Genomic DNA, 16570 nt, shown 5'->3' with positions numbered 1-16570 from the left:
TCCTTTCTTGCCAGAAGTGCTCTAGCAAGTTCTGATGCTCTTTTTGGAGGTCACCCAGCCCCTGGAGGGCCAAGTGATTTTCTTCAGTTTTTCTTTTTAAATGACAGGCTTCCTGGCCTAAGGTGTCCCTTTCCTGACTAAGAGTCTGCATCTGTGCTGCCAGGTCGTCCCTTTGCCTTTGAAAGGCACCAGGTTTCTGGTGCTCCTGATCAAACTCTGCCTGGGTATCCAGGTCTTTCAGGATCAGTTTATTGCTCTCTGCCTTTTCCCTATCTAGGTGGCTTTGCAGGGTGACTACCTGCTCAGCACATACCCTATTGAAATCTAATTGTTGCTCCAGCTTTTTCTGGCTCTGCAGTAGGGAGTCCAAACCTTCTTGGTACTCCTTCTGCAAGGCCAGAAATCTGGTATCCTGGTCAGACTTTTCCTGTTGCAGGATACACATGTCCTCTTTGATTTTAATGAGATACTGTCTGCTCTCATTTTCTGACTCCTGGCTTCTGTGCATCCTCTGCTCAGAAGAGACCAGGTCAGATTGGGCCTTCTTTAACTTGATCTGTTGCCTATTTGCCAGTTCTTGGCCTTCAGCGCATTTGTCCTGCATGGCTCCCATATATAGATACAAATATGCCGCTATCCTAACCATCTTGTCGTGCTCATCCTTAGCTTTAGGAGCCATGTATAGTTCACTCAGGGCCACATGAAAGGGACCCTGATCTCTCCAGATATCTAACCGAGTTGCAGTGACCTGTTGTGTGATTGCCTGCAACCACGCATCCTGGCCCTGCTCAGTCCATTCATCTCTCACAAATAGCTTATGTAAGAAGTGCTCTCTGGCTATTTTGATGTCTACCAGTGTCGTCATTCTGGAATTTGAGTTCCTTCCTGACTTACAGAAGTTTGTATTTTATTTTGCAAACAGACCGTTTCCTTACAGCATTCCTTTGAGGAGTGCTTTACAGCGTAACACAGCGTGGTGATCTAATCGGATATGTATCCTGTCAGCTGGCACACTATATTAATCTGCACAAGTGATAGACCTAATCCAGAATCCCCGGCTATGAGCCCCCACTTTGTAAGCGGATTCAATTCAACACTACAGCTAAGTCAATGCCTACTCTGGGATGCTGAGGGAAACCCTTATTGATATATTTTTATGTCCAGTTCGTTTACTCTGGATGACGACCCTTATATAACACCCCTCTCTTAGAGTCCCCCTGACCCCACTGAGCCAAGAAGTAGGTTTGTTTTCCAAATTAAAAGGTTTATTGGAAAATTAAACAATATATATATCACACTTTTATAATAAATTAATATTTGATATCACCCTTGAGAATATGATGTTGATCAACAATGGATAATGTTATAGTGGTACACTCTTTTTAATGGTTTAGAAGTTGAGATAGAGAGGATAAAGTAGCTGAGAATGCTCATATGGCTTCAAAGACAATGCAATGATGAATGAAATGCAGTACAGAAAATAAACTTGATATGATTTCAACCAAAATAATGTAATCACTTATCCCCCTGGTAGCAATTCACCCCCCACCCCCTTTATGCAATGTAAAGAGATGTAAGGAAAGCACACAGTTCTCAGGAATGCAATCAAATATAATTCAGTTCCCCCCTAGCAAGCTTAGAGGAAAACAGGTAGGAGTTTTAAACACAGGCAAAATCATTTTAAATGCGGTGGCAATGACGTGAAAAATGTACTCAAATTACATTTAATTCCCTATAGGAGGTTCAGGGTGAGTGAGAAATACTTTTAATTAATTCAGAATCACTTGCTCTATGAATGATTGTCAGGTTGCAAATGAATTTCAGCAAAGGAAAGCAAGGACAAATATTTGTACCCATGGCTGAAATTAAGCAAAATGTCAAATCACGGCAATTTAGTTGTGTGCGTCGAGCGCAATTACGGAGGCACTATAGCAAGTCGGTTTTAGGTTCGTTGGAAAGCTTAGAATCTTAGCTTTAAGATGACAGTTAAAACCCGCTCCTAGCACAAACGATTCCGGCGATACGGCCGATTTAGTAAAGGTCGTTTTTCGGATTTGAAATTTTAAAGCTCAGAATGACAGATGACAGTTTTCAGTTTTAAAGATGACAGAATGACACAATTCTAGGAGGCAGTTCTAATAGGCTAAAATAGTTTGGATTAGATTATTTTAAACTAAGAGATTGGTTTTGGCACAGTGCTAGCTGGGTACTCACACTAGATTTTGGACAGGAATGCGACTTCATCACGGATCGGGTCAACCGGTTGGACTGGACTCCTGGTGGTTCTCTAGTCACGGACGATCTCTGCCTGGTTCTGCTCACAGCGATCTGGGTCAGCTCTGCTAGCGGCGCTGCACAGCGGTCTGGATCTCTGGTTCTGACAAAAGTCCTTGGCACTGCACGGGGGTCTGGTCTCTGGTTCCGGGTACAGCTCTGCTTTCTGGGTGTTTCTGGCACAGGGTTTTAGCCAGAATCATACAGCTAAGCCCGGCTGTCTGAATAGTTTGGTTTGGTTGCTAGGTTTTGAAGGCCTGATAGTAGTTCAGCTGTTGGGTTCTAGAGTTCTTGGAGTTTCTGGATGTGAAGTCTGAAATCAGGATGTGGAGTTGTCTGTCAAAATGCTCTGCAGAAAGTGAAAAAGAAAAGTCCCTATCTGGCTTCCAGTGGCTCTTTTTATGTGTTTAGAAAGTGGGTGGGTCGGCTCATTCTGCATGCCCAACCCTCTCAATTTATCATTGGCCAGTTCCTCCTCTCTTCCTTGATTGGGGGAAGGAAATGGAGTGTCAGAGTGATGTCAGCCATTTATGATCTATTGAAGAATGCCCCTTTACTTTTGCTTTAGAAATCATTTTTCATAACTACACATATTTCCCAGATATACAGTTGTTTGACATTACATGTACATATTACAGATTACTTATGGTCCATGCTTGTTCAACTCTGATCTTCCTGGGGGCTTGCATTCAAAAATGACAACTTATTTTCGTTTTTAGTTGGTTTACCAATGTTAAATCTGTATCAAAAATTACACAAATGTACACCCTCCTTCTACACACATTCCAGTCATTTACTAGGTCTCTTGCATAAACCCAGTAATATCAATAAATAGCAGGGTTTTGCCTCAGAACATGGTACAAAGTTGAATCAAGTCTTGAATTGTGGGTACATTTCTTAGATTAAGGTTCTCCAAATTGCACGTTTTTGTGAGCTTAATACAAGCATTTAACTTAAACATATATTTGCTGCAATATGATTCCACAAAAGTGTCTGAGTCCACCCCCAGAAACTTGGGAGTACCACATGTCTCTCCTCTCCCAGGTAGGGCTTTGTTCACAGTCCACACTGAAAATCAACATACCCCATTCAATTGCAAGAGTCTACTGTGAAGGCTGAGGTCAGCAGGCCAGGGGGCCACTCTGCATTTGGTTAGCATGAACCTGTGATTTCCTGGGCTCTTGTGTGGGTCTCTGAGGTGAGAAGGTTTCCCAGCCTCTTGGCCTGTTAATGCAATCAGATTGTCTCTGGGAACAGCAGGCGGTTAAGAGTTTTAATTAACCAGCATGCCTTTGAAGTTTCCAGCTGTCTCAGGAGGCTGATTAGCTTCTGAAGTAGCAGTTCTCCTGTCAGAATTTAGACTGCTAGCGCCGGTTTGTGGACAAAGCTGGTACTGCACCCATTTTTGGGATCTGTCTTGAATTAATGCATTTCAGTAGAGTGGTCTTGTGCCCATGATTTTAGCAACTTTTTGACATCAATAAAAACGGATTTCGAACAGAACCATCTTTCTTTGCACTGGTGAGTAGCAGATTAGGTGACCAATTTGGTGTGCGCAAACTGCGCGGTTCTCCTGGATTCTTGCGTGAATGTGGGTGGCGACAGCTTATCCCCACATCTACCCAGTCTATTGATTCAACATGGGTCAAAACCCTTGACAGTGCAGTTGTTGGGCCACATGGTCCACCCACTACAGGTCACGCAACTGACACACCTGACTTCCTTCTCTTTCATATGCACATTGCCACTGATTTCAACTTTTCAGTTGTATTTGTTTTATTCTCATTTTACATCCTCATGATGCTTTACCATTTCACGTTTTGCCACTATCCATGTGTTGCATTTTCACATAATATTGTGGCTCTTGACAATGCTTGTTCTCTCAAGTTACACAGTTCCTTTATATTCTTATGGCACTGGCCAATCTTTGTTCTTTCAAATTACACAGTTCCTTTATATCGTGAGATTCCACAAAAATGGATTTCATTCAGAGCAGTATTCAAAATTGCTTATTTTCATTCGTCTTGGTATTCAAAAGTGCTTCCTTTTGGTTATTTCGACATTCATTAAAGTTCTCACAGGCATGACATGCTCGCCTGTCGTCCTGGTATCCCCAGCCCAGGCACACTCACTGGCCGGTGCTTATGGAATTCCAGTGAGGCTTTGAGCCGCCACAAGCTCTTTCTTTCTCATGCAGCACCTCACTCTGTCTCCACAGTGGCTCTCCATGGCTTCACTCCCACCTCTGATGCATCTCACGCAGCTCGGGCCTCACTCTGCAGCTTTGCCTGGTCATGCCAGTTCCTTCTCCGTAGTCCGGCACTGGCCTCCAGCTTCCTTCAGCCTTGCTTCCCGCTGCATACACTCTTCATCTAACTGGGGTTCTCAAGCACTATGTCTGCCACGCCGCCTTGCAGTGGAGGTTTGCTCTCATCCAGCTGTCAGTAGACCTGCTTCCACAGCTGACTCTGTTTGCACCATTCTTGCTGCTTTTAAAACTCCCACCAGGTTGATTGATCCAAACAGAACTAGACCTCTCATTGACGGCTTGGGATTTCAGCATTGCTCTTACCTGCCTCCGCCTCGTCCAAGTACCTAAATGGTGTGTGTAAATAAAAAGAAGATGTATTTCTCTCGTTTGTCTCTTCCTCATCCCAGTACCTAACTGGTATCTATTAGGGGATGTTTTACTGGAAAAATAGGGAAGGGACTGGCAATAGCCTATAACTGCTTGAGGGATGTCGGACTCTTTATGAAAGGGAAATAGAGGATACTGTGGGCCTCATTACGAGTTTGGCGGTAGCCGTGCCCTTATTAAGGGCACGGCTAGCGCCAAACTCGCTACTAGCCCCGGCACCCATGAATGGGTCATTACCGGCCCATTACGAGATGAATGGGCTGCTAATTGCCCATTTGCGGCTGCCGGTATGGCTGGATTCCCGATCCCCATTCTGCCCCATAGGGCTGAATGGGGTCAGGATAATGGCTAATAACGGTGACGGTGCAATCACGAGTTGTGTTTGCGTGTGCCGGTCTGCATGCCTGTTCAAACCACGCGTGCAGTCCGGCACCGGCAAGCAAAACTCGTAATGTGGCGCAGAGGTAACAACGGCACCGGTAGCACTACCAGCGCCGTTGTTGCCTTTCCACCACATTCGTAATGTGGCCCACTGTGTCTCACACAAGGGTGCCTTGCCATCATTCCCCAATTCCCCTCCACCCAGATAGTCCTCCCTCGCATTTCCATACCCAGGGTCAGGAACCAATAGCGACAGCCTTTCCCTGACCACCTGGGAAGGGGATGTCTGGGTAAAAGAAGTGAGGACACCCTCAGATTCCTCACAGTTGACAGAAATACCTGTTTTGGAATATGCATGAATGCCATACAAAACAGAGCATTGCCACCTGGTGGAAACTGTCTGCACCTTTACACCAAAATCTTAAGTCATGAAGGGAACATTTACATTAAATGGGTAATCATGAAATTGATCGCTGAATTGTAAGGGAACCCTGGATTTACTTTAGTTTTTGATATGGCACAGCTAGAGATAGTATCTATCAGATTATGTAATATGAAATAGAGGTTACACCATTTTAAATTGATATAATATGCCAATAACTCATAATGTAATCATTTAAATTCTCTAAATGTCTGCCTGACTCGCAGAATCTGAAAATACAAGTTTCATAAATCTCATATATTTTAATCAGTTCAGTCCATCAATGTTTATTTCAGACCATGTCCATAAAACATGCAAATTATTCAATACAATCACATCACAATACAATACACGTACAATTACAGTATTAAGTAAGATAAAAATAGTCCAATCTCAACAGAAAAGTTATTATTGCCCTGTGCATAATGGTACATAATTCAATATGAAATGGATGGTTTTGCTGTATTGATTTGTTGTCCTTCATATCCACTATCCAAAATGTAAACATTTTTAGTGTTGAATAAAAAAAATTTGATTAATATATCATAAAATATGCAGAGCATTCTTCAAGACATACTACCTCTGTACCCAAGCCTTGTGTAGGTACTTAGCTACTGAAAACAATGCCAATTCACATCGGACATAGAGCAGTGCTGCATGGCTTCAGTAGCATTCACAATGCCTTGAACTAGGAATCATGATTTGAGATAACATTTTCTCAGATGGGCAGATGAACACAATGTGCAAATCACTCTCTATGGTTGTCTTGCAATTCCCACATTTGTCAGTGACCTTTTCGTCACATCTATGTTAATGTTCGGCCAATGGAAGGGTTCCTATTCTGAATTTAATGTAAAGTGAGCTCTGGAATGTTGGTCTCAATTTGTCTATGCATGATTTTTAGACAGGTAAAAAAAGTCCTATTCCATTACTTCATATTTAATATGTTAATCAACAGTTATATTAAAAACGAAATTAGTATAATTTCAAATTGATCGGGTTTTCCCTCTAACTTTTGTTGATCATGTGGCAGGAAAACCGCATCTCTCAAACAAGGCATAGGGGGAGTTAATAAGATATATTTTGATGACTGCTGGGTTAGTGCAAACAAATAAAGAATGAAGGAAGGAGAAGGAGATGATTATGGACATTGGAAGCTGATACCATTTGGAAGAATTGATTCCATGCAGAGTAGGGGACCAGTACAGTGAGGAAAGGGTGACCATCCTACGTGAGATTGCTTCCAAAAAGTCACCAGAACTGAGGGTTTACAGAAGGAATGATTTTGGGGTGACTGGGTGACCTGCCATCTCTCCCAAATCAGAAGATACATCATATAAACATAATTAGAAAACCCCAACCAATCCCAAATTGTCACTATAGATGTTTTCCCTGGGTAAATCTAGGAGGACTAAGAAAATGGGAATGCATGGGGGAATATAATTAGAAAAAAGGGACATGCGTTGTAATATCTCCATGCTTTGTGTTCCCTATATTGCCTTTGTAAACTGAATATGCCATTTTACTGTTGAAGTATCAAGTATCATTTGAAAAGTAGGTAGTGGCTTCAACTGGTGTCAAGTCATGCAGTGCCGTAATGTAAATGCATAATGCTATTACCTCAAGTGGCCTCATGCATTTAATGCAGTCATGTAAAGCCATAGGACCTCATTACAAGTATGGCGGTAAGGCAACAATGGCGCTGGTATCGTTACCGGCACCGTTGCTACTGTACCGCCATACTACGAGTTCAGCTCGTGGATGCCCTTGCAGCAACCAGGGCTGACCTTATTAACGGTACCAGTGCTATCACCCTCCCCATTCCCATTGAGCCCTGTTGGGCTCAATGGGAATGGGGACCGGCACCCGCAAAAGGGCAAATACCGGGTCTGGCTGGCAATTACCGGAATAGTCCGGTATTGCCCATTCACGGGTGCCGGAACCGGATGCGAGTTTGGAGATAGACTTGCCGGTTTGGAGATAGACTTAATAGCAAGGCTACTTCCAACCTCGTAATGAGTCCCATAGTCTTAGATCTGTTTGCGCAAAAAATGTAGGCTAAGAAAAGAAATTCTACTTATTAAAAATCATGCTAAGTGCAAGCCCCTTGCATTCCTTTGTGCTTGAAAACACACAGAGTTATGTCTAAGGTGAAAAGGTAGGGGCGTTTTCAACTAAGTGTTTGTAACCGGAGAATAGTATATCTCCAGTCCAGGAATACAAAGAGACTGAAAGTATCACTAGACCCCTTTAAAACTTTTCTTGCATCTAGATTGAAAGCAACATTATATTTCCAGCAGGAAATTACAGGCAGGCTGAAAATCAAAATCATAGATTGAAAGTTGCACTTGCAAGTAGCTTAAAAATAGTACACAAGTGTATCTAAAGCACCATATTTCTCTCTATTCACAGTCACACATACTTAAGCTAATAGAGAGCAGAAAACCACTCATTCTGAAAATGCAGAATACATGTGGGTTCAGAACAGAACCTATAGATTCCTGAAATAATTACTTTGAATTCAAAATTACAGGAGCAGATGCAAAAAAGTAATTGTCTACATTGAATGACCTACACATAGCCAATACATTCGCTACCTGCCACCAAAACAGGGGAATTGTATATATGCCATAAAGTAGTTATTTGAGCAATTTTCTCCAATACCATACTTGTCATGACTGGAGAGTATCATATGCCTTATGTTGAAACATTTTCTTTGAAACATTAATTGCCATTTAGACTAAGGCTGATGGAGGAAGGAGAATAGACATGTTTAGAATGCTTAGTATATTTGAGACTACAATACATTAATCAGAACATTGTTTGAATCAAGAATGAATGCGTGTATGTATTAATAATAGTGCGATTCAGATCGGCAGGGAAATTGGTTAATGTAAAGATGTTGGGATTTGCTGGAGAGCAAGTTGGTTGAAGTTATATCACTCTTTTAAATAAAATTTTATTTTTTAATACTGCACTGTCAGTTTTTTGCCCATAATTGTGATGTGGGATTGTATTAATGAGGAGGTAAAATTGGTATGTCACATTTGAGTGAGTCAATGAACAAGCCATACAAATATATCTACAACCACCAATGTTGTTTCATGGATGGACTGATTATTTCACAATTTGCCACTTTTTGACAAACTTTGTTTCCATGCGTGAAATGCCACTTATTCCCCAAAATTTCATATTTCTGCTCACAATTTCGGCCAATTAAGGGCATGGAATATTTTGTGGTCCTCTAGTTTGCTACAATTTCAGTCAAACATCCGACATTTGGAGAAAAACGATTATTTTGGTAGGAACATGCCTAAAATGGGCAGTTTTCAGGAGAAATTCATGAGATGGTGGGATATGATATTGTCCAGAATTCATCATCTACATAGTGCACATTTTGGCCATTTAACCCAGCCCTAGCTGAAGGCCATCTCCCTCAGTGGTCGAAGTGGGCGGGAGCGGTTGGGAGCGGTGCTCCTCTACATCTTTTAATTAAGTTCTACCGTTCCTATACTTTTATTTTAATGGTTTCGTTTTAAAATAAAAGTGTAGGAAGAAGATGAAACTTGCACTTTCAGTGCACTGCACACAACGTTTCCTTAAAGAGCAGGCACAGGTAGAGAATTGTGCCAAAGATGTGGATGAAGGTGCCACCCTTGCATCGTTCCTGCAGTACATGATTTCATAAAAACTTTGTAGAAGACACCTGCATCTGTCACTTCTGCTTTTAATTTCTCCAGGATGCAACGGTTGTTAGTGGTGTCTGCCTTGCCCACGTACCTCGCCTGCAATCTGGGTTCATAAAAGCCTATTTTGTGGAATATCCATTGTATGCCAGTCCCGGGACAATCCTTCTACCAGGATACCCAGTAGTCCTGCAGGCTGCCATTCTTGATGCTGCACTAGAAGGTCGCCAACCTGCAGACAAGCATGGTGGATTCAATCAAGAACTGCACTACATCCAACTGTGACTCTACGGCTGTTTGCTGGCATTCCACGACTGTAACAAAAGACGTTGAACACTTAGATAAGTTACTTTTATTATGTTTGGCACACGCAAAATTCACACTTGAATGTCCCTATTTATTTACTATGCTTCTCTGTTTGCAGCTGACACAAACACGTATTACTCCAGTTGGATCAGGCTGTTTCGCTATGCAAATCAGTATCGAATCAAAGTGATGCTTTGTAAATACTAATGACACGGAAATAATTATTTAGAAGGTAACCCTAAAAATGTGACATAACAATGACCACTTGTCAAATAACTGGTATTAGCTTCCTGGGCAGAGGAACCATCCAATCAGGTGTCTAGGAACGTGGAGTTGAACCGCTGATGCAAGCCCGCAGTCCTGCCAGCATGACGCCCAGCACCCCCGCCGCCATCTTCCGTCAGCCACCTCCCTCTTTTTAAAAAAAAAACCTGTCCCAGCCCCCACTCACCTTATTTTGGCTGCAGTGGCACTCGCCACCACAGCCGCTCCTTCTTCCTGGCTCCAGCTGGTCACCATGGAAAGGGAAGAGGGGCTCCGTATGGAGCCCCGCCTTCTGTTTTCCATGGTGGCCATCTTTGTAAAGGATTTTCCTTTATTCAACGAGACTCGCATGGCGTCCCATTGAATGAAGGAAAATCCAATTTTTTTAGCACCCTGGGTTACCGCTTTGGCAACCCGGGTGCTAATAGTCTTAAGCCCCTGTTCCCAGGGCTGGAACAGGGGTTGAAAGGTTGCAGCCCTTGGGCTGCCGGGCCATTCATCCAAGTTCCAGCCCTTGGAATGGGGGCTTAAAACCATATATGGATTTGCAGAGAGCCAGTTCAGCCGCTGAACAATGGAAAATATGTTAACCCCCTGCATCAATGCTCTATGTAGCACGAAGGTTCTAACCACAGAAGGACTATCTCAGTAGGTCATCTATCCGAGGTGAGCAAAGTTGATAGAGTCTGAGGAAGACTATTTATCACAGTGCTATGAAATGGGAACACTTTAATGTTTAGCACTAGATGAAAATAGAGTGACATGCATGTCTATTGTATGAATGGGTCTATTACAAAATAGGCTTGGATCGCAGATAGTAATTGCATTCCTTTCTCCATTAATGGGCATTGTGGTCAAAGATTTGCTCTGCTGTAAATCAGAAGATACCTGTGAGCAGCTCTTGCTTGAATCACAACGCTTACAACTGGAGAAAGTATGGAGATGCCACATGTCTTTGCGAATTCTAATTTCAGTGGGAATCAAAAAGATTATCCACACATTTTCCGATGTGCTTCAGTTTTATGCTTTGAGAATTGGGTAAAAGATGCTCGGAGTAAATCAGGAATGCTCAGAGGTTTCTCCTGCTCTGGACAACATGGTGAATCAGGCCCGCTGCGCTTGATCACCGGCTGGCTAAGGCATGCCTGCAGACTATGCTCCTGCTAGAATTGAATGAAAAGACTGCTAAATGATTGGTTTGACCCAAAGTTTTGTGTGATCAATATATTTGGCAACATGTTGTACTCTTGGTCTTCCTTGTACTTGAACAAGAATGACAAATAAAAACATTAAATGTGTTTACCTGTTTTAATGGATCACTATCAGGTAAGTGATCTGAAAGTGGTGATTGGAAGAGAGATGAAAGATGAATGTTGTTTCTATCCTTCATGTTTACCACTGTAAACCAACAGAAAATTATCCTATGAACAAATTAAGGCAGCATTCCCTTTTTCACAATTTGATATGTTTTTACTACAGCCTGTGTTAAAGTTATGTGTAATTTGTGACAGTGAGTTTAACTAAAAACATGTCTCTTTTAAGGGAAGACTGTTGTGGGCCTCATTACAAGTCTGGCGGTCTGCACCCTTTCCGAACTGCCAGACTATGAGAATGCCCCTGCAGGCATGGTTTTCACTGAAGCACCAGCAACCTTACTAAGGGTGCTGTTGCTTCTGTGTCCCCATTCCCATGGAGTCCTATGGTACTGCATGGAAATGGGGATTTACAGTTCCTGTTGCCTGACATCTCGAGCTGCCGGGACTTGTAATATCCCAGTGGCACTGGGATATCAGGCGACAGAAACTGTGTTATGAGGTCGGCAGGAACCCGCCGGTAGCACCGGCGGGTTAACCGCCGACCTCGTAATGAGGTCCATGTCACCCAATGGATATATCCTCTCACGAATAGAAGGTATAGTTGCAGTAGGGTAGATTAAACATTGCTACTAGTATACGAGTACTTCTAGATGAATGTAGTCACCATTATCCTGTCTCCTCAGTTTGTCTCCAGCACTGTGTTTGCTATTAATCTATGACGACTCCTCTGTTTCTGTGACATGCCGTTTTTAATTCTGTGACTGAAATCTCCCTACTGATCATGTTGGGAATCAGTGCCCTACGTTTACAATCCTTTCTGTGAAGAAGTTCTTATGGTACTCCTGTGTCAATCCCTGACATGACTTGCCCTGACAAACATCAAACCGAATATTTGTGTTTGTCCATTGTTGCACGTGTTTTAATATAAACAATAGGAAATGCCACTATTCTTAAGGCCACAATGTGGCTATTAGTGGCAGGCACCAAATAACAAAAAAGATATTGACAAAACAAATCAGTACTAGTGAAAAAAGAAACACATAGCTATTTTGTTTCAAATACATTTTTAAAAGATACAGGCTTTAAATAGTTGATGTTCACTTCTTGTGTCCCCTCCAGTGATATTGCAGTGACACAAGGGGTAAAGAGTACGACTAAAGAGAGACTCGAATGTTATAGTTAAAGGTGAGGAATGCATCACCACAATTCAGTTATGTTTTATATCTCCTGCATGCCTTAGATGGTAGAACAATGGAGTGTTTTCTCAAAAGTAACGAGATCGAAGTTCCAGGCAAGACGTAAAGGCTAACACCACATGAGATCTCCGTGCATGTCTGAACCTGGCTGTGCCTTCATGATGAATGCTTCACTAATCTCCTAACTTTCCTATGAGAGTTAGCCTATTGAGTTATCAAAAGATTTCATCACACGCCAACCACGTGGGTAGCATTGTTATGGTATTGGTTTTATAATTAAGCAATCAGTTGGAGGTTTGAGTATACCATTGAAACGTATTGCACATTTGAATAAAACTTCCTGGAGGCAAGCAACCGCATTTGGAGTTGGTAGACCTGATGTGTACATGAAGAAACGTAACGTCAATGGGGTGTGGTTTGAACGTTAGAAGAACTCATTCTAGACTTCATAAGCTTTTTTTGTTTTGAAAACGTCTTCAACAAGTTGAGAAATCCTTGTCGAGATTATTATGCACTGTGAATTTAAGGAGTTTATGAAATAATTCGGGATTACTTTCAACAGCTGAAAAAAGAATGTGTAGGCTTGAAGGGAGCAATGTTGAGTGTGGACACCTTGATAGACTTGGAAAACCATATGCAGAGTTGAGGAATCCTTACACAGCATGTCATAACATTGTTCAATCTGTTGCACCAGTATCGAGTTCAGGCTGTATAGTACAGGTTAGCAACTGGTTTAATATCTACATGGTGTAGTTGGCTATGATTTTGATGACAATTATTTTGAATGCAATTAATGTCTCTTTTTGTAATTCCTTGTTGCAATAGTGGCACCTCTAAGGAATTGCCCCCAGTCATAAGGTTGCTCCTGTACTTGAGTGTTTTGCTGAGCCTGTAGGGGATTTTGCATGGGCATGCCATGACTATGGCTCACTGTGGCTCTGAGCACACAGTAGTAGGTTGCAATGTCAGCTGGTCGGGCATCCGATATCATGAGCGGGAAGGCCCTTTTTGCCCGATCCATTTGCGCAGTGAACCTGTGCTCCAGCTCATCTCCCTTGGATGAGTCATGCAGGATGAACTGTGGTGACTTGTTCAGGGCTTGTTTGTACCACATCATGGTGGGGTATCCGGATTCGTAGCTGCAGTTCAGGGTCGCAGAGTCCCCCTCCTTCACTACGGCTTCAGGTATAGGCTGGGCAGAGGACTGTCCATTGCAGATGCCTTCAGGAAATCAACAGCCGCATTAGGAACTTGATATTTTAGTACTCATGCTCATGGTGAATGGCACACGTTGGAACTTTATGCAGCATTACATCATCCTTGAAGTTATCACATTGTCATTTTTGAAAGCATTATTACTTAAAACGTTAAATACTTGTAATCCACCAATAATAGTAGGCACGGAGGAGATTTTGATATCCATGGGACATTGTTACCAATAAATGGGTGCATCTTTATTTCATAACTGTGAGTGAGCAATTTGGATAGTTTTCAACATGTTTGGAATGCATTGAAAGTAATATCTTTGTGTGGAAAGTTATGTTCAGTGTTTTGGACCCTTCAAAATCAGTGCCAATGAGCATTCAATACAACGACTGACCCTTCCTCGCCCATTGCTCCAGATACCTTCTAATTTATTCTGTATTGCTTTATCTATCCACTAACTACATCTGTTTCTTGGACGTATACAGTATAGTGATTATACAGTGTACAGTGATTTCACTTATGTTATGTGCTAAATTTAAAACCATTTTTTTAAAGTATTCAATAACATTTGTTTTTTTAATTAGAGGTATCTCATAAAAGTAGCACCAGGGTTGCAGTGTTGAACAACAACCTATTATAACCTTACTTTTTGCCTCTTTGTTCTCTTTGCATTAATTGATATTGACACCCAAGCAGCCATTCAGAGCAAATTGCCAAAAGTTGAAAGGAGACGACATGCATGGGAAAACTCATGGATAGGCCGTACATCCGAGCAATGCTGGTCTAATCCCAGGGTCCCAGGGTCAAAGGAAATGTTCTGTGATCCCCTCATTTCTAACAAATGAATCTTGACAAATATTGCATCAGTGTCTTTGTTTCACATCAGTGTCTTTGTTTCACAGTCATAACGCTATCATGTACATTGCAACAACGTGTATATCTGTTTGGAATGTACAATGTATATGAGTGCGGTATACAACCCTATTTTATCACACCCAAATAAGACCCACTTTAGCATAAATCCCGGGTGAAACAAGTCCAAAGGCTCCTAGGTTTGAAAGCGGATGTTTTATCTCTGAACTCTTCTGTAAATCAGGAGAAGCACATGAGATATACTCCCAAAAATAGTTCCGAGAATTTTAACTAATCCGGATAGACCGGCAACAAATATGCATTTCACATTCATATTATTACACACCAGAAAAACATCATAGTGCCTTGCCCAATATCCAGTTATGCTTCATGCAAGTAACGTGGCGAGATTTCTGAAATTATGACTTGTTTGTTTGAAGAAAGAAATTGATCACAAGATTGTCTATTGCTATCATGTTGCGAATAGAGCAGTACAACACAATGCATCCCAACAAAGATACCCGTTTTCAAACTAAAGGACCGTTTTGTCAGTAAAAACAAAAAAGATGTGTCTATAGGGAGAATCAGTGTACACGAGAACAGTTCGGTGATCACCTTGGTCCTTGGGATTGGAAACCGTTTGCACATAACATAATATAATAGAACCTTACCCCAAATTACCGCCAATAGCAGGGCGTGGGCCCAGAGTGAGTCCATGTTCGCAAAGCTCAGTGTCCGGAACCAGCAGCTCTTGAATATCTCTTAGTGGCTCTTGAATATCTCTTAGTGGGCGCTGCGTGCCATGTGTTCCCGCCTTTGGGGGCCTAACTGTCATGAGGTTTGGGGGACTTGCTTTGGGCGTAGTGTGCAGTTGAAAGCAAAGACCACATCAGCAAATTAAGTATGGCTGAGATCAAAGGCCCTGCAGAGTGTTTTTTTTAACTTTGAACATGGCGATGTCAGCACTTGAAGAGGAAATAGCTTGTGGTAAGAGTTATCTCCTTCACAGACACGAGCTTGCTGAGCTCTCAGGGGTGCACCTTGCAGGGAGATCTAAAGATATCATGCAGGTTGGAAGGGGTCAGACACATGTCAGTAATAATTTCCTCTGAAAAGCTTGTAGGTTTGGAGAAGAATCTGTCATATGTGCAGCAGTGACAGCTCAATATTTCACAGCAGGAGCTGCTCTTTCGGAGATGTGGAGTGAACAGTTCATCAAGTTGTACACTATTTCTGTACAAAAATAACAAGGCAACAGTCAAGCGGATGGGTCCACAAAGTAACCAAACTGCCGGACAGGACCACAGGATGATGTGTCCAAATATAGAGTTTTAAAATCAAGGCTTTCTTCTCTGGGACTGTTAAAAGTTGATCCTGCACGCCCATGTTGACCTCCCAGTTGTTTAATTGTTATCATCCAACAGTCAATTTATACATTCAGACTGTTTAAAAGTAAACCTTTTTTGTTTTATTTTTTCCAGAAAGGAAGTTTTCATTTTGCCACAAGGTTCTTCCTCCACCCATGCTGCATAACAGCTATTTTTTGTCACATGCTTTTCTTTGGCTAACCCTTTTGATTAACACTATACATATTACAAGACCTGCGGTAGCGGACTTGTAGTTGTAATTGGTTATTTATAACACGCTATACCCAGAGGTTTCTAAGCACGGACCCAGGGATCAAACCTGTGTTGCTCTGTGTCGTCTTGCTTCCAAGGCAAGCATATTGCCCCTGAGCTATCCTCCCGAGTTATGGTTAAGTTGCTCAACCCATAGGAAGAGCACTTTTTTGGGTGGCTTATAACTTTGCCACCCCCTGGACAAATCCTCAATAAACTTTACAAAAAATGTATATGGCCCTCTTGGATTGATTCTGTGAAGTTTGGTGAGGTTTCGTCATGAACGAAATAGGAATTTATTTTTGGTCATGCCTACAGCCCAAACCGCTGGACAGAGTTTCACCAACTTTGCAGCAGGACGCAGTGGCTTGGTCCCGAAAGCGTGCTTTTGTAAATTTGGTGTAAATCCAC

General features: G+C 42.1%; 1 gene segment (V, D, J or C); it reads right to left on the bottom strand.

Moving 5' to 3' along the window:
• Positions 1-15447, bottom strand: part of LOC138521167 (T cell receptor delta constant-like) — a 206056-nt gene extending 190609 nt beyond the window's left edge. The window contains 1 exon segment of the C gene segment in view: positions 15212-15447. Within this exon segment, the coding sequence occupies positions 15212-15257 (46 nt within the window).
• Between the last annotated feature and the right edge of the window lie 1123 nt (positions 15448-16570).

The sequence above is a fragment of the Ambystoma mexicanum genome, chromosome 13, assembly GCF_040938575.1.
Source record: "Ambystoma mexicanum isolate Mex_15411 chromosome 13, UKY_AmexF1_1, whole genome shotgun sequence".
Lineage (NCBI taxonomy): Eukaryota > Metazoa > Chordata > Amphibia > Caudata > Ambystomatidae > Ambystoma > Ambystoma mexicanum.
Note: the sequence above shows the minus strand (reverse complement) of the source record. Positions and strands in the feature narration are given on the sequence as shown.